This window comes from Cololabis saira, chromosome 22, assembly GCF_033807715.1.
Source record: "Cololabis saira isolate AMF1-May2022 chromosome 22, fColSai1.1, whole genome shotgun sequence".
NCBI classification, from domain to species: domain Eukaryota; kingdom Metazoa; phylum Chordata; class Actinopteri; order Beloniformes; family Belonidae; genus Cololabis; species Cololabis saira.
The window spans coordinates 17,663,898-17,683,177 of record NC_084608.1 but is presented as its reverse complement, the minus strand read 5'-3'; the positions used below and the strand labels follow the sequence as shown (position 1 = coordinate 17,683,177).

The window sequence follows — 19,280 nt, the reverse complement described above, 5'->3', positions numbered from 1 at the left end:
GATAGACGAGACAACTAAAGAGGAACATGAAGCCATTACAAGGAGTTGCACAATTAGAAAGAGTTTCAAACACAAAACAGAAGATACAAAATGAGACAAGCAAGTACAGACAAATGTGGCGACAGTCAGTAACCCATAAAATGACTAAGAAGCAAACAAATATACAACTCATGGTCAGCTGATAGGATGGGTTCTTGTGTAACATTTATGCCCAGAGGTTTGTTGCAACCCTTCCGTGACATTTGTATTTCATTTTAGGTTTCTCTCTCTTCGTGGATAACTGGTTAGTCCAGAGACTAATGCTGCGTCCCATTTACCTCGGAAGTCGGAACTCGGATCTGGGAATGACGTCGCAGCCGAGTTATCAGCGTTCCAGTTACAAAGTCGGAAAACTAGTTTGTAGTTTGCATATACCACATTAAAAATGTGAAGTACACTATAGCAGCATATATATGCCGAACAATACTTGTATACGACTGATTTAGTGTGACCAAAACTAGAATGAAGTGCTACGAATTTTTACAGAGCTCTCTTCTACTGTTTACAACCGGGGCAGCCATCTTGGAATGTGAACTCGGGGGTGGTGAAGACTCTCCCACTTTCCCAGTGGGAAATCCCACTTCGAGGGGCGTTCCAGTTGAAAATTCCGACTGGGAACTGGGAAATCCCCACTTCCGAGGACAAATGGAACGCGGCATTAAGCAAGGAGCCAGTAGAGCACATGTATCGGAGGAGGACTTGAGCGTGTGTGTCATGCGGAGCGTCAGCTTGTAACATGACTTATTATGCCTGAATTATAGTTCCGCGTTAAATCGACGCAGAGGTACGGTGCGCTTCGCCGCGTACCCTACGCCGTAGGCTCTGCGTTGGTGTAACGCGGAACCATAAATCAGCCTTCAGGACGTCACAGGAAGGTCGCGGCGCTGCAGGACGGAGCGGAAGCAAGAGTAGAAACCTATCCGCCATTGTGGAGTATGTTTCCAGTGAGACACCAGTCGGGTTCGGGTTGACTGATAAAACACCAGCTTGCGGGTAAAAAGAAACCACACAGACGCTTGAACTTATTAAAAGTGTCCAGGTCGTCGTGAGGACCGAGAGAGGAGCCAGAGGGGGGTCGGGGGGGGAGAGCCGAGGACGGATCACAACCAGCCGGGTTTTCTGGAGGATGTCTGCGACTACAGTCGACCAGGTTGGTGTGCTAGAGCTCTGCATGTTCGCTTTCACGGGGATATAAAACTTCCCCATGCCAGAGCAAACACAGGCCGGCTGCAGCTGCAGCCGATGCGGCAGCGTTTACTGGCTGACATCCGGCCAGCTGCAGCCGAGACCTGCAAATGTTACCATGCTGATGGAGACTGGACCAATATGTCTCTGTGTGGGATATGATATAACCTGCTAGGCCAGGGTGTTTGTTTCCTGTCGTGATCTGCTAAGTCTAATTTCTCTCTCCTACCTGTTATTTCAGAGACCTAAAGGACAAGGAAATAAAGGTAAGGCTTTTAGGCAAGGCAAGTTTATTTATATAGCACAATTCAACACAAGGTAATTCAAAGTGCTTTACATCGACATTAAAAGCAGCAAGACATAATTAGACAGTAAATAACAAATACAATGAAATTAAATTATGAGAAAAGAAGGTAAAATAATAAAAAGCACAAGTTGCTGATTTAAGAGAACGCTTAAATAACAAATACATGAAATAAAATGATAAGAAAAGAGGTAAAATAATAAAAAGCACAAGTTGTTAAAAAGTAAAGGCAGTAGAGTAAAGCAGGTAAGTATTTAATTTAGGAGTAGGCTTCAGTAAACAGTAATGTTTTTAGGCCTGATTTACATCAACATTAAAAGCGGCAAGACATAATAAGACAGTAAGTAACAAATAAAATGAAATAAAATTATGAGAAAAGAAGGTAAAATAATAAAAAGCACAAGTTGCTGAAAACTAAGGGCAGTACAGTACCGCAGGTACACATCTCATTCGCGGTTTTCAGAAAGTATTTAAATTAAGAGTACGCCTAAATAACAAATAAATGAAATAAAATTATAAGAAAAGAGGTAAAATAATAAAAAGCACAATTGTTAAAAGTAAGGGCAGTAGAGTTCAGCAGGTAAGTATTAAATTTAAGTGTACGCTTCAGTAAACAGTAATGTTTTTAGGCCTGATTTAAAGGATCTACAGTTGCAGCAGACCTCAGGTCTACAGGAAGTTTGTTCCACCGGTGAGGAGCAGAATAACTGAACGCTGCCTCACCTTGCTTGGTTCTGGTTCTGGAACCACAACAAACCAGATCCAGATGAACCTCAGGGGTCTGGGAGCTTCATAGGAACTAACAGATCAACCATGTATTTTGGTCCAAGACCATTCAGTGCTTTGTAGACCAGCAATAAGATTTTAAACTCTATCCTTTGACTCACTGGAAGCCAGTGTAGTGATTTCATGACCGGTGTAATACGGTCCAGTTTCCTGGTGTTTGTAAGGACTCTACAGTGATTTGTAACTGGTAAACAAGTAATCACCATTATTATGCCATGCTTACATAAGCTAATATACTATAGAGTTTCTTACTGATAATAACTACAGTCTGTAGCATTGCTGACAAGACACATTTCACACATGGCTAAAATATAATCCCCTCTGAGTGTTAAATATTGGGTTATATAACTGTGAAACATGTTAATCATTTATTTATTGTCTTATCTCTCCCCGTTTAGTACAAAACGGATCAATGCATCAAAAAGATGGTGTGAATGAAGATGATTTTGAGCCTTACCTAAGTGGCCCGACAAATCAGGTAATGTACTTTTAAAATACACAATGCAGTTGTTCTGAGTGATATTAACACCTGGTGGTTGTGGCCAACATTAAGCGTATGATCCCATTTTACAATGTTATTGTCCTTTTTATTTCTAAATCAGCATTTTTGATACAACCTTTTTCCTGCAAATCACCTCCTTCAACCAATTAGATTTTTGATTTGTATTTGGCTCTTACGATCCCACATTGTGCTTATTTAAAGGTTCATCAATTAGAATAGGTTAACCCACACAGTTATGAAATGTACCCAATCTCTTAATGCGGAAAGTACCACCACTTGGACAGCAGTCTCCACAAACCAGAACAGAAAATGGGAACTAGCAGTGTAAATGGTGGTGCAAATATGTAATTTGAATTTAATTCTGCTGTTAGTTGTTTTCATTTCCTTCTAAAATGACTACAAACATTTAATAAACTTTAAATAATAACTTAGTTATTTGTTAATTTTAACAGGCCTTCATATAATTTCATATCATAGACAAATGAGTTGTAGATATTATGTAGATTTAGTAGATATAATGGCACTATCACGTGCTGCAACAATGCACCTTCCAACAATAATCATGTCTGCCTCATTCTGCTGCACCTTTCACTTTAATTTTTTTTTATATATGTTATTTTATTTAGAGCCGTCATTTTTCTACCTCATACTGCTACACCTTTCTGTTTTTTGACTGTATATAGTTTTTTGACTGTATATATGTTAAAAAGTGCCACATCTGTTTATTTAGTGTTTTCTATTTTTAAATCTGGGTACAGTGAGCGAAATAACCAGAGTCAAATTCCTTGTTGGACAATGTTCAAACTTGGCCAATAAAGCTGATTCTGATTCTGATATTAGGTGACATATGTGTAATCACTTCAGTTTTACTGTTGTCTTTTATTATGTGTTTGCTATTATGTCTCTTATTCTGTAGATTTCATTACGTGACTGTCTTTCTGTGTCACACAGAGTAACAACTATCCACCAATGTCCGATCCCTACATGCCTAGTTACTATGCTCCATCCATTGGCTTCCCTTATTCTCTGGGAGAGGCTGCCTGGTCCACAGCAGGAGACCCGCCAATGCCCTACCTAACTACCTATGGACAGATGAGCAACGGTGAACCGCACTTTATTCCTGAGGGTGTTTTCAGCCAACCAGGTGCCCTGGGTAACACCCCGCCTTTCCTCGGCCAGCATGGCTTCAACTTCTTTCCTGGTAATGCAGACTTTTCTACCTGGGGCACCAGTGTCTCTCAGGGTCAATCAACACAGAGTTCAGTCTACAGTAACAGCTATGGCTATGCCCCAAGCTCGCTGGGCCGGGCCATTGCAGATGGACAGGGGGGCTTTGGAAATGACACTCAACTCAATAAGGTTCCAGTGTTAAACAGCATTGAGCAGGGCATGGCAGGGCTAAAACTGGGTACAGACATGGTGGCAGCTGTCACCAAAACCGTGGGCTCATCCTTAGGAGGTGCAGCAGTTATGAGCAGTATGGCGGCCAATAACCTCCCTCCCCCTGTCAGCACATCCGCACCTAAACCTGCTTCCTGGGCAGCCATCGCCAAGAAGCCGGCCAAGCCTCAGCCCAAAGTCAAACCCAAAGCCAACATGGGAATGGGGGGTGGAAACACCATCCCCCCACCCCCAATAAAGCACAATATGAATATAGGTACTTGGGACGATAAGGGCTCGCTGAACAAGCCCCAGATAGCTCAGACTATTATGCACCCCCAAACTCTGGTGCAGCAGCCTCTCTTAGCTCAGCCACAGCCCTTACTGCAGAACCATCTACCCCCTCAGGGTCCCCATCAGCATCAGCATCAGCATCAGCATCAACACCAGCATCAGCATCAGCATCAACATCATCAACATCATCAACATCAACACCAACACCATCAGCCCTTTCAACTCCAGTCCCTCCAGTCCCCTCAACATCCTCATTCTTTGCCCCCTGGCCCTCAAAGCTTGCACCTCCATTCCCATCCTGGTCCCCCACACCATCAGCAACAGCCCCAGCAGCCTGGCCCACCCCCTAACCGTTGGGTGGCTCCCAGGAACCGGGGTGAGGGCTTTGGTCTGGTGGCTGGAGTCCCACTGAGTGCTTCCCCGTGCTCTGGAGAAGTGCACCCCGTCCTGGAGAAACTCCGTACCCTCAACAACTACAACCCCAAAGACTTTGACTGGAATTTGAAAAACGGACGTGTTTTCATAATCAAAAGCTATTCAGAAGATGACATCCACCGCTCAATCAAGTACTCTATCTGGTGCAGTACAGAACATGGCAACAAGCGCCTGGATAGTGCCTACCGCTCCATAGGAAACAAGGGGCCTTTGTACCTCTTGTTCAGCGTCAACGGCAGTGGGCACTTCTGCGGTGTGGCCGAAATGCGCTCACCTGTGGACTACAATGCCTTTGCAGGCGTCTGGTCTCAGGACAAATGGAAGGGCAAGTTTGAAGTGAAGTGGACTTTCATTAAAGACGTGCCCAACAACCAGCTGCGTCACATCCGGCTGGAGAACAATGACAACAAGCCAGTGACCAACTCCAGGGACACTCAGGAAGTGCCTCTGGAGAAGGCCAAACAAGTGCTTAAAGTTATTGCCACTTACAAGCATACCACCTCAATCTTTGACGACTTTGCACATTATGAGAAACGTCAAGAAGAGGAGGATGCTCTGAGGAAGGTGAGATACATACACCTCAAAACATCTGTTCTGTAAATATCTTGTTAGTAGACATGATGCAGTTCAATGTAGTAGTTCTATATTTTAACAGGAGGCCAATTTTCCTGAGTCACTCTGAGGCTGTTGTCAGACTGTAATCAGCTGATCTTGTTGCTCCTGCTCTGAGGTTGTAACATCTTGGATGCATCAACAGCTTTCAGTAGATGGATGTTCCTTGATCCCTATCAGGAGATTGGCATCTAACAATTACTCACAAGCATCTTCAGGAAACCCTGAGTCCCCATCAGCCATTTTATGCCGTTAGTATAGTGATGAGTTGCCCAAGTGGAATCAGATGCATATAGGGTTTCCTGAAATAGCCCACATTCCTGGCATTCTCTCTTTCAGACAAAAGCGAATGCAGGCTCTGATCTTCCTTTGAACACCAAGCCTCGCTGCTCTCCACAGGCTCCTCATGCTTTATTAGCCTTTAACAACATAAGCCTTCAGTCTAAAAACTGGCTGCAGCATGCCTCGACGCAGTTTGATTTCTAAACGGTTTCCTAGAAAAATACATGATAAAAATGCATGATTATGCCTGCCTGTGCACCAAGTTCAGAGAAGCACACGCAGTGTAAGCCCCTTGGTGTGGTAACTTATAATATGTCCCACTGGTAAAATCAGTGTTGCAAAACAAATGTTAGCTGAAGCAGTAAAAACAGTAAAAACTCCTGTCGGGGAGAAGATGCAGCCAAACAACTAAACCTGCATTCTCCAGTGGCGTTCTGCATCCATTCTTAGATCCACCAGTATGCTAATTTCCTCAAGAAAACTCCCATGACCTGCTCTCTCTTGTTCTCCTACTCTTTAACCGCTGATACTCTGTTGATGCTCTATTGAGTCCTCGCCACTGACCTTGTTAATATGCGCTGGGTTACTTTCTCATAAATATTTCAAGTCAGTGTTTTCAGGCTTCTGAAAACAACCTGTCAGTAGAAAGGCGGTTTCCTCCAATGTTGTGAAGACACGGTGCCAGGCTGCTTTCGCAGCTCTGACCTCCTACATGACAGGTTTGGCCAGGCTGATGCCTTGCCCTACTTTGCTTGACAAGGTTAATTGTTGTCTGTTGTTTGTCCTGTCCTTAACCAACTTTGAGAGGTGTCAAACCAGCATAACTACCTGCACAATAACTCTTTAAGGTGCGCTGTAAAGATGAATTAGTATCTGATTGAATGTTACGTCACAGGAAAAACTCTAAAAAATGAAAACATAGACATTGTTGCCCTTTTTCTTCGTGATATAGATAGATGGATGGATCAATGTATTCCAAATTGTAACAGTTACATTTAAATCAAAGCCGGCAGGTAAATATGTTTTTACTTATTCATTTTTGTACCACAAAGGAGTGAAAAGTAGATTTCTAGTGGGAGAGGTTATTGGCAAAGTATGCATTTTGCTCACCCATTTGATGAGGGAATAAATTAGATGATTATCTTAGTTTGAAACTGCTTAGTCATGTCATATTTGAACATAAATTATTTAAAGTAAACCAGCTCCCTTGCCTTGCTCAGACCGATGTTTGTGAGGGTCCCACTTGGGATAGAGTTACTGGCATCCTGGGTCCCAGAGAACAGACAAGGAAAGCCACAAAGAAAATACTGTTCCAACTGAGAAGTGGGGAAGAAAATCAGCCAAAAAAAAAAAAAAACCCCTCTAGCATCTATCCACAAAACTCAGTTTTTGGAATTCTATGTTTTGTGTGATTTATTCTTTTTTAAATATTTATTTAAACCTGTTATTTTCTCTTAAATGAGCCCACAACATTCCTCTCTGTGTAATCTACAGCATTTGACGTTACAGTCGTATTGTGATATTGTGTGCTTATGTTTGGAGTATGCCTGCCTTCTTTTTTCTGTGGCTGAGACTAACTACAAGGCCAGTGTAGTTACTGCAGTCTCATGCCAGTGTAAACATAGCTGGATATTTGGTTAGTGCATTCCTTTGGACCTCTAAACTAATTTTCTCCCTTGTTTTTCTTTCTGAGGATATGCTGACTTTCTTAATTTAACACTAAACAGGATAAGCACATACACTCAGATCTACCTAGTAACACGATCTGCATTTCTTATCTGTGTTTTCCAGTTTATCTAGAAGAAAGAAGGGCTCACGAGGGTTAAATAGTTTGTGGGTAAATTTTTCTGTAAATTATTAACCGTTACATTTATCTTTGTTTGACATTTGGGATGTCTTTTTGAGTAAACTTGTCATCATGTACAAAAACACAATGTGGCATTTTGCTGTCATGCTTTAAATGTTTCTTTCTGAAACCAGAGAAAGAAAAGAGAAAAGGAATCTAAACTACAATAGGTCCACGTGAGCAAATCTAAACAAGACATGAGCTACGGAGAATGTTTTGTTTTTTTTTCTCCAAGACTCCTGAAGATTAATCACAACATTTAACCATCTTCCTTATATTATGTAGGTCCCCTAGTACCATAGAAATGGCTTTCAGCCATTGTGAGGTGTCTGGTGCTTGGATGTTGGCAGCAGACATTTAGGTCCTGGGGGTTGCAGAGGAGGGTCTTCATAGATTAGACTCCTTTTGCTGCATCCAGAATCTGTTTGGAGGCCGTGTCAGTCCCTGAGGGGTTTTGTAAGGTTTCCCGAGCCTTCCCTGAGCAGTTTTTGCTGTCTTGTAGTCTTTCCAATAAATATAAATTGTCTTGCCAAATCAAAGACTGATAATGTTGTCATGGAAGGGATGTACAAATTGCAAATTAAAACCAAATGAATACGTCCCGCCTACTCAAAACTATGGTGGCCAGGAACGTTGTGTAGGAAAAAGGTCCAGCTGTAGATTCAGTGTTTAGTTTGTCCCATCTGGGCTGCCGTAGTTGCATGTCAGAGTGACAGGGGTCAGAGACCAAAGTCTTTTTTATATAATCTGCTCATTTGAAGGTAATCAAAAAGACAATTTTTATTTTAACATAATTCTATACTAATAAAAACATTTAGAAATATTGAACATTCTATTTTGCCAATAGATTTTCTTCAATGTTGCACACTGGTACTTGTAAAGAATACGCTCAAATGAGTTTATTAAAGTAATAAGATTTTGATAACAAATAAACAACAACAGCATACAAATGAGCTCAAAGGCTTCCATTGCAACACCGATTCATTTGATATATATTAACTAAGCCCAATTTTTATTGCATTTGGGAAAGTGTTTTTTTTTTTTTTTAAATCAGTTGCTGCAAAAGTAATTATTCCTGTAAGCTTCTAGGACAAAACGTTTAGGCTCGGATGCATAACAAATTGTGTTGTTTTGTGTGTATACAGAAATGAGCATAAGATTTCTTTCTGCCAAATTTATACTAATGCATGTAGGGATATCTGATATATTAATCTAAATTATTATGACATTTTATGCTTAAACACTTTTTTTTCCCCCATGAATGGACATGGACACAATTTACATGTAAAAACATGACACTGAACAAAGAATAAACAGAGTTTCCAGGATGTGAAGTAAAATACCAGGGAATCATTTTTTTTTTAGTTTCTCAGTTCACAGAGGAAAAATATGTTGAATCCTGAAGACCCAACAACCATGCTTTGTTCATAAACAATAACTGGGTGGACTGTATGTTGGATTATCATTCAGATGTGGGGATGATTAGAAAGGGAGGCACAGATGTACCACCCTTTTTTTTTTTTCTGAAAAGCACATTAGTAAGATATTAAACCGCCATAACACAAGCTTTTTACACTAGTGCACTTATTTATATTACCCACAACTAATTAATCAATCCATTTTCTATACTCAACTTCTTCCTGTTCAGGGTTGCAGGAGGGGATGGAGCCTATTGCAACTCTCAGTGGGTAGGCAGGTCTTCTGGACAGGTCACCTTTCCATCGTAGGGACACCCAAACAGAAATGAGATGCATCACTATGTTTCACCCACACTTGAGGATAATCTAGCAGCATCCGTTAAAAGTACCATGTTTAGATTGTGGGAAGAGTTTGAAGTACCAGCAGTTCCACACACAACAGTATACTGTATTTACAGACATTGTCCATCCATCCATTTTCTATACCCGTGTATATCCTTTTCAGGGTCACGGGGGGCTGCTGAAGCCTATCCCAGCTAATTATGAATGTCATATCTTAACCGTTATCCCAGAATTCCTTGTTTTAACCTTGACTAAATCCAAAAAAAAAAAAACACAAAAAAGGAGTGCATCCTAATTTGTTGACAGTGTTGAATATATTTGCATTTAATGCACCTTTTTTGCTTATTAACCAAAACCAGCTTGAAAGCAGGTGTAATGTTGGGTTGTTATGATGTATAATGTTGTTTTTCTCTCGTTGTTGTCCTTCTGATGATCTCTTTGTTTTGTTTTTTCTCTCCCACTAGGAGCGCAGTAGAAATAAACCATAACCTTCAAGCAAGCTCTGCTAGAACTGCAACACTAATGGTGTAGGACCTTAAATCAAATTTGCCTAACCACAAGGAGGAAAGCCTCTCGCAGCTTTCTGCTGAAGATGACAATGTATCTGACACTTGAATATGACAATAGGTGGACTCATCCGTATCCATTGACTGGTGCATCAAACCCTGTGTTCTTGTTTCATGAGAAAAGGAGCATAACTCACTTTGAAACTCTGTCTTTAAAGCACTTTCAGTCCTTCTAAACAGCCTCCACCAACTCCCTTAACTCTCTAATTCTGTTCTTTGATTTTTGTTTGTGAGCCACTAACTAATTAACCTGAGTAGTCAGAAAATGTCATTGAGCTTATTTGTATTTTTTTAATGCCTCACATTTTTTGAGATCTTGCTAAGCTTTCATCAGGCCTTGGAGAGAATGAAAGTATGTATACATTAATCTTGTACTTGAATCTGTATTCAGTCATCTGCTCCTTCCAGACGGAGACTGTGGGTGATTGACAGGGGATATGGAATAATTGAGAAACAGCCACAATCATGCCAATCATGTCAATCACAGGATTTACTCTTCTTCCTTTCCCCTTTTTGTATGCATCTGTTTCTGTATACCAAAAGATTAGTTATGCAGCAGTTTGGCGAAAGCCAGCTCGTGGTCATCTTTGTTTTTCTTTTTCTTTCTTTCCTTTGATTCTGTCATTCTGAAGTGCATTTGTCTGAGGAGAAACCTGCTGCTCTGGTAGAACCAGCGATGGCCTGCATCGGCCCTGTTGGTGACCGTCTTTGCTCCCACGTTGATGTATTCTTTAATCTTACCTCAGGCTCCATCAGATTGTCTATCCTCAATAGCTCTCAGCGCCTAATTAAACTTGACTTGAGATACCCCCCCAAAAAGGTGAAACATCAACTGCAGGGGTGTGACAGTTTTCTCCTCTTGGTAACTCTCTAGCTGAATAAAAAATACTCAAGTTTAGCGCAAATGTTGCTTTTGTGTTTTCACTTAATTTCCTGATACACAATTTTAACTTCTTTTTTAAATAATCCCTATCTCAGTTTAATTATTGGGGGGCTGTAGTTGAGTTTAGTTTGCATAGTTGCTTATGGATAGAGAAGATAACAAGAACTTCTCTCCACTTTGAGTCAGCATATTATTGAGAAAGGATAAAAATGACAAAGGTGTACTATAAATAAAATGAACCGCACAACCTAAAGATGTTGAGCTGTGGATGCTGCGATGGAGGCCTGTCCCAAGCAGGGCGGTACATTTATTTTGGCACCATTGGAACGAGCAACATTAACTGTATAGACTCTAACAGCACTGAACTGAGCATGCAGGTACTAGAAAAAAGGAACTAAGTACATCTATTTATGTTATACCCATGTCATTTTAATTCTTTAATACATTTCAGCTTTAAATTGCTTTAGAACTCAGTATCAAATGTTTTAGTTTTTACTTAACACTATTAATTAAATGACTGTTGGAAACTTGGAACTAAAGACTTTATCAATTACTGAAAAAATGTCAAATATAGACTACTGCACTATATTTCAATCCTTACTCTTATTGCAGATTTAAGTATTTGTGGCAATTTTGGATCATGATTCCAGTTCGAATGGTACTTTTGAAACCCACGTTCTGCTTCAGATTGAAGGCTCAGATGTCTCCTGCTTTTCTTTTGCCATTCAATTTCCTATTTTAACATTTATCTAACATAATAATAGTAATGAGATGTTTTATCTCAATATCTTGATTAATTGGGCAAATGACCTGATACTTCACAAAAAAAAAAGTTATATTAATAAAGATTTGTGAATCAAAATTGTCTTTGTTTTTATCCCCTCTATAACTGCATCGTGTTGTCATCCTTTGAAGGCATTAAACCTCCAGGATGAAATCCTGAACTATCTCCTACCTGCTACAACATGACATAAACATGACAATGCTGTAAATTGATGTTTTGTTATATCAATCAAATGCATCTCTTTTATAAGTATATTTTTAGATTTCAACAACATCTTTATCATAATACTTTGGTACTCCTCAAATGAAATTTTAAATGCATGTCTCGTACTGGAGTACTCTTGAGTACTTCTTCCACCTCTGCATGCAGCATGCCTTTTCCTGTCAAAGCTGAACCTTTGAAGTGAGCTAGGAATTGCAAGCATTGCGTTGTCAATCACTGAAGTAAGCTCGTCTGGTCTGATGAGTCTGGATTTCAGATGCACAAAAATGATGGTGGACTCTGGCCGGGGTTGGAGGAATGAGGTGATGCTCTCATTATGTGTGGTTGCTGCACAATCAGTGGGGGATTCGTCCTGGTGCAACGGTGAATTAAAGTTGGCTGGAGAAACATTGAGGTAGAAGTGATGTTAATCCGCAACTGGACAGCATGGATTTAATATTACTATTGCAGTGCAATAGTAATATTAAATATGTAGGATATTCCCTTCAAAATTGTTTTCTAACTGTGTTTCATTTCCAAAACCTGCATTCCAGGCCGGCAACATATCCCAAAATGCTGAGATAGGACAGTGAGATAAAAAAAAAGGGCTATTTTTAAGCAAACAGGCAATCAGGTAATTATAATCAATATTTGTTAGAAAAGTAATATCCAAAGAGAAAAGACAGGTGGATGATTTTTATCTCATCAAGAAATGTGTGACAATTAAAAGCAATGTTCTTGAGAGCTACAATTCATCAAGAGCTGATATAACTCCATGGGCAGGGGATTACTTTGGGAAACATTTGCCAAACACTAAAATAGAGAGCTACACTCGTAAATGCCTCTTAAGAATTTGCTGTGTAAGAAAGAACCCTTATGTTAACCTTGTTGAGAGGTGGCATTGATGTCTGGGCTTGGAGGCATCTAGGATGGAGTGTCAGGCAGTGGCAATGTGTATTGTTGTCAAGCAAATCAGTATTCAAGATCTTAATTGGAAGAAATGGGTGTCACGCGCTCTGGACCAAGGAAATAAAAGACCATTCAGACAGTTGTCAGCAAAAAGTCCAAAAGCCAGGGACTTCGATGTAATGAGGCTCTATCAGTGCCCTTGGCAAAGGTCGTTTACGCTTCTGTGACAGCATTCATGCAGAAAGTACATTGAGATTTCACAGCAACATATGCTGCCTTCAAAACAACATCTCTGCAGGGGATGGGCTGGCATTTCTCAACAAAATAATGTCAAAACCACATTCTGCTGACAATACATAGTTATGACTATATAAGGGTTCTGCAATGGCCTGTTGGCAATACATGAAATGAAGAGAAAAGGATATTATGATCCAGTACTTTTGCACTCTAAGACAACAAAAGAAGAAAAACAGACTAAGGGTTTTATGTGTTGGCAGGATATCATCTAATATGTGCAAATTAGCTAATTTGATTATAATCTTTGTACTGACATAAAAACAGTTTCTTTCACTACTTGTCCACTAGAGTGCGCCATCATGTTATTTCAAACATATTCAGCTCCTACTCAATGAAGATTTCTCTGTAAGCAGTAAAAAAAAGGCCTTTAAAAAAAAATCCAACATTGTAATTGTAACATTGGAGGTTTTGGATTAAAACTTCTCTCCTTTCTGTGTTAATTTGTATCCATATTCATCCTGCTCCCACTGGTCTGAAAACAGAGCAGAGCAAATTGGTTGTGCATGACTGCCGAGGCGTACACATTTTCAGATGTGTAAAATACTGATTTAATTGGAGACTTCTGATACTATGTAGATTTGACTTCATACATTGAAATGATCAAAATGACAAGGAAAGGTTTTTCATGAGTAGAGGCCTGCAATGATGTGCGGATAACAGGCCAATTTCACTGGTATGTTGTGTTTTTCTGAACATTAAATAATCAAACTAAATAAAAATTACTTTAATATCACCTCATTATGAACTCGTTTCCATCTGTCATGGTCAAAGTTGCTCCAAGAGAATGCCAAGTGAACTTTTTCCTCCAAAAAACCATGAAAATGTCCTTCTGGAGAGAGATTCTGTTGAGTGAGGACGAGAGAAGAAGCAACCACTACTGAGAGAGATGAAATGCCTTTGAAGTTTCAGTCACACTGAAGATTCATCAACACATGGCTCCAGGCAAGGTTAGTGCAAGTCTCAGGGTTGGCACTTCCTCCATGTTTGGAAGGTTTCACACTCTGGGCCATGTCACTCAGTAAATCTTCAGAAGACATTAGTGCTACTGATGATTATGTTAGCTGACATGCAGTTGATCAGAGAAACTTCAAATCATTCTCTCTATTGAGGTTTCAAGGTGTTACTCAGAGAGGAAAATGAAATAATCAGGGGTAGTAATTGACTGTAATGTTCTTACTGCCCTTTTCCAAGGTACCTCTGTTGCCATGGTTATATCTTCATCTGCAAACTGAAAGTAGAGTCTGAACATGCCATCATGCCGTACGTCTGAACTGAACAGGCTGTGTTATCCTGCATACAATGAACTGGAGCAGACTGATTTGCTCTTTAATACCTTTCGTAAATCTTTTCAAGTAGGCATTGATGGTAGGAAGGAAAATAATTATCAAGGAAATTAGATTTGAATTTGAATAGATCTGATTTCTTTCTTAAGAGGTCACGTTTCATCAAAGGTATTGTAATTGTGTCTGTAGTCAAAGCAAAGAATAAAGGTCCAAAAACAAGTTATTGTGTGCATTTCTGTGTTGTTTTTTTATTTGCACAGAAACAGGCATCATCCATGACAATGAAAGAAAATGAAACACACATTTGATGTGCCCCTCATACTTAATAGATACGGTTAAAACACCTCAGTAATACCTGCTTTACTTTTGGGATTGTCTGTATATTCAGAGATTGACCCAGGAGAGGTCGGGTTAAATCAAATATTCACGCAACAAAACCTACAGATTGTTATAGACAGAAACACACAAGAAGAGCTTGATTGAATTGTAAGCCATGGCTAATGAAATGCAAGCCATATTTTAAAAACCTGTGTCATTTCATCTTAAACTAACCCACAACATTCCTATGCATATATGTACGTATGTACGTATGTATGTATGTATGTATGTATGTATGTATGTATGTATGTATGTATGTATGTATGTATGTATGTATGTATGTATGTATGTATCTATGTATGTATGTATGTATGTATGTATGTATGTATGTATGTATGTATGTATGTATGTGTGTATGTGTGTATGTGTGTGTGTATGTATGTATGTATGTATGTATGTATGTATGTATGTATGTATGTATGTATGTATGTATGTATGCATGCATGCATGCATGTATGTATGTATGTATGTATGCATGTATGCATATATGTATGTATGCATGTATGTATGCATGTATGTATGCATGTATGTATATATGTATGCATGTATGTATGCATGTATGCATATGTATGTATGTATGTATGTTTGTATGGTGCACAGACATAAACACTCACTAATACTAATACCCTCATTTCCCAAAGTATCACAGTTAATACAGTTATCAATTTATAAATATTTTTCTAATGATAATTTGTACATATTGATAATTTTTTAGATTAATCAAAGAATTCAACCAAAATGTCAGTAAAAATTGTACCAAAATAAAACTAAAAACCAATAACAACAGCAACAACAAAACAGTTTAGTTCTTAATGAATATACAGTACACCCAAATTCTTAAATTACATGTCATACAAGTTTCATTGAGGACAGTCCAGTGGTTTGGTACTGATTACATAAATAAAATAAACCACGGAAAATAAAAATATCCCATTTTTGTCTGGTTGTGGTTTAAAAACCCAATTTATTTAATTTGCTATGAATATACAAATACACACCTTTCATTAAACATTGCCCTCCCCTTATATAAAATTGTCTAGAATTTATAACAAATTCAATGAACTGAAAACTCAACGGCGCTTTTTTTTTTCTTTTTTTTCCAATACTGAAATAAATGCTTTCAGTGGTGCAGCTCACTTACACTAAAACACTGGCCGAACTGGTGCATTAGTGCACTCAACAGAAGCTGCTCATATGACTGGCACTTAACGAGTCTGAAAACCTCGTTAATGCATCTTGCAGGGCAAGGAGTTGTATCATACTGTTTATTTTTACTTTACTAAAAGTAACCTGTCATGATTTTTTTTCCCCTTTCAAATGAGGTCAAGCTCCTGTAGTATGTCATTTTAGAGTAAATATGTCAGTACATTTATTTATAATAGAATCATGAAAAAAAAGTTTTATTTCTATTTTATTTCTAAGGTGAAACCTATGAGAACGTAATAAAAAACTTGGATCTTACACTTTACCTGGGCAAAAACAGCCATGTATGAGAGTCTAAGGAACCTTTACTTCTTCTCTGAGAATTAGGAGGGTAGACAGCAACCAGGTGCTGCAAATCAAACTCTCTTGATTAATTAATCTTTGGGAACCGTGGGCACCTCTATAAAAGCAGATGCTTTGGCAGTTTGCTTGTCTGAAGCATTCATTTGAGTATTAACAAAATACCAAGGAAGAAATACATGAGCAATGATCTTGGAGTAACAATTATTACAGAAAATTACAAATCTTTCCCAGGAGTAGATGTCTTGGCACATCCAAGATCAGCGGGAAAAAAGTCTCACTTTAAAAAGCACTGCTGCCAAATTCCTGCTGGGGCTGTAAAAGTCCCTGCCACTACTAAAATTCACAGAGGTTTTCTGTCAATAATGAAAAGTGACTTCATGGTGGTCTAAAATAAAAGGCAGAAAAATGCACTGGTGGAGAAAAGAGCAGATTCCAAAGGCCTTGCGTTTCATTCAAGAGTCAAGCAGGTCATATACTGCTTCTGTCTGTGCTCTGGGATTTCATGTTATTATTAAACCTTTATTTGATGGACTAATGAAAAACAACATGAAAAGAAAAAAGAACAGGAGAGAAAGAGGCGTAAAGAAAGAGCAAGAAAAGAAGATCAGAATAAGTTACATGCAGACCGAGAACTGCTGCTAGAGTTTTTCAAGCACTTTTTCTTTACATTTATTTTACTTCATTGCTATTTCAGGAGACTTGGATATCAGACTCAAGTCTAATAAATATTAATATTTTATCCATGGAGGACATGTCTTAAGTGTATGAACTGAAGGAATGGTTTGGTATCACATCCATACTTCACATAATAGGACGCTGTGCAGATAATGGTATCTGGACACCTACAAGCTGAGAGCAGGCCTCTTATTTGATTCAAAGGTTGGAATATGCCCTGTCCACTACGTTTACACCAAGGTTATGCACTGCAGCAGGTAGTACAGAATGGAAAAGCCTCAAATGTAATGCATTAGAAATGAAATGAAAAGGTGAACAGAATGACATGTGATATGGTGGCATGCTGATGCGGTTGCAGAGGAACGAACCTGAAGAATATCAAACCAGGGGAAAAAACAACCATATATAAACTTAGCACAAAAAGTAAAGACATTTGTGTTTGGTAGATTATTTCTCTGTTGTAACACTGCTTTTTGCTAATAAATGAAAGCCGATGCAGATGAGCAGCAGAGCAGAGTATGTGGTTTGCGCCCATGAAAAAATTTCCAAACCTTCTCTGCCAATGCCAAACAACTTATTTTGCTGTTGCTATTGACTCTTGTGCTGGTGTCTGCAACACGTGCACTGGAACCTGAACATGTGGAGGAACGTCATGTTCAGCGATGAGACCAGATTCTGCCTATGGCAGTTGAATCGTAAGGTCTAAGTGTGGAGAAGATGCGGAGAACACTATGCTGCACCGTTAGAGTAACATCTTTTGGTGGAGGCAGTGTGACGGTGTGGAGCGCCATGTCCCTCACTGGAAAAAGGAGGTTATCTGAAGGCAGAGAGCTATCAGGATGAGATTCTCCAGCTGGTGTTAACCCCATATCTTCACAGTCTGGGACCGAACTCTATCCTCCAAGATGACAACGCTCACCCCCACAGAGACTACTTCCAGAATTTGGGAGTAAAGAGGATGGAGTTGCCTGCCAGCATCCTGCCTCAATCCTGAAAACTTGTGGGATCAGTTTTGGTGTCCTGTTCGTGCCAGAGTGACCAACACAACCATGTCAGCTGACTTGTGACAAATGCCGGTTGAAGAATGGGATGCCGTCCCACAGCAGTGTGTGACCAGGCTGGTGACCAGCATGAGGAGGAGGTGGCAGGCTGTTGGTCGTATGGCTCTTCCACATGGCACTGAGGCTCCTGTTAAATGAATACATTGTTAAATTGCCAATAAACTTCAACCATTCAATCCACCAAACACCAAACAAGAGTCAATGGCAAAATAAGGTGTTTGGCATTGGTAGAGAAGATTTGGCACATTTTTCACGGGGACAACCCACATACTCAGCTCTGCTACTCATCCCACAAATGCACATTCCTTATGTGTCACCATTTAAAAGGGAAATAAAAAGGGCTTTCTGACGATATACGACTCAAGCATTGTTACAACAAAGAACAACAAAGAAATAATTTAAATGTAAATATATATATATATATATATATATATATATATTTATATATATATATATATATATATATATATATATATATATATATATATATATATATACACACATGATGCAGGTAATGCAGACTCATGTGAGCTCTTCCTCCGCTTCGTCCATCCTGCTATTGAGGCTTGATGGAGATTAAAGGCCATTAAAGGCTCTCTGCTTCATGTGCAGTTTCTATTGATCATATTGACTAAACCCACTGTAGCCAATGATCCGATTACAAGCGTTGTACCCCTCATCCCTATCCCCTCCCTCTCCGTCTGCTCTTCTCCATGTCCCTCCTTTCTCTATTTTCTCTTGCCCACGCTCATACCTCATCGTTCTCAGCGGGGTTTTGCCCTGCCTCTGCTGATGTCAGCACGGGGGCATGCCCACCGCTTTGGTCTTCAGCTCCTTTAGACAAGCCCCTGAATTTTTGGTAGCATGTCTGTGTTTTTTGTCTTTTGTCCTACATAAACATTATACCATTTTCTTGCACCTCCAGCATGTACCACACAAGCAATGTTATAACGAACCTTACCTGTACATAAGAGAGATGCATTGTCAGCTTACAAAAGAGCTTAATGAGTTCGGACAAGTCCGAGAGCCAACAGCTCTAACATACTGCCAACCCCCACCCCTTACATTATCCCCTCCCTTTTCCGGCATGGCCAAACAGTCCTGGGGGAGCTTTTCACAAGACCAATGGGGTTATTAGCACTGACAGGAGCTCATGGAAATCATCTTAGTTTGTACTGTACTGGAAGTGTACCACTATGGCCTTAATTTAGGGGAATTCCCACTATACTTACGTCCTTTATGAAACTCCCCGTCTTAAAGCCTGGTAACTACTAAGGTAGGATGCCAGGAAATGTTCAGCCTTACTGTCAGT

General features: G+C 39.6%; 1 protein-coding gene across 1 annotated transcript; it reads left to right on the top strand.

Annotated features, from left to right (window-relative positions):
* Positions 1–917: 917 nt before the first annotated feature.
* ythdf3 (YTH N6-methyladenosine RNA binding protein F3) lies at positions 918–11,833 on the top strand. The gene is made up of 5 exons (XM_061714059.1): positions 918–1,189; positions 1,466–1,490; positions 2,713–2,792; positions 3,768–5,489; positions 9,890–11,833. Exons 1-5 carry the CDS (start codon positions 1,166–1,168, stop codon positions 9,911–9,913), a joined length of 1,875 nt encoding a protein of 624 aa, XP_061570043.1. The 5' UTR covers positions 918–1,165; the 3' UTR covers positions 9,914–11,833.
* The last annotated feature ends 7,447 nt before the right edge of the window (positions 11,834–19,280 follow it).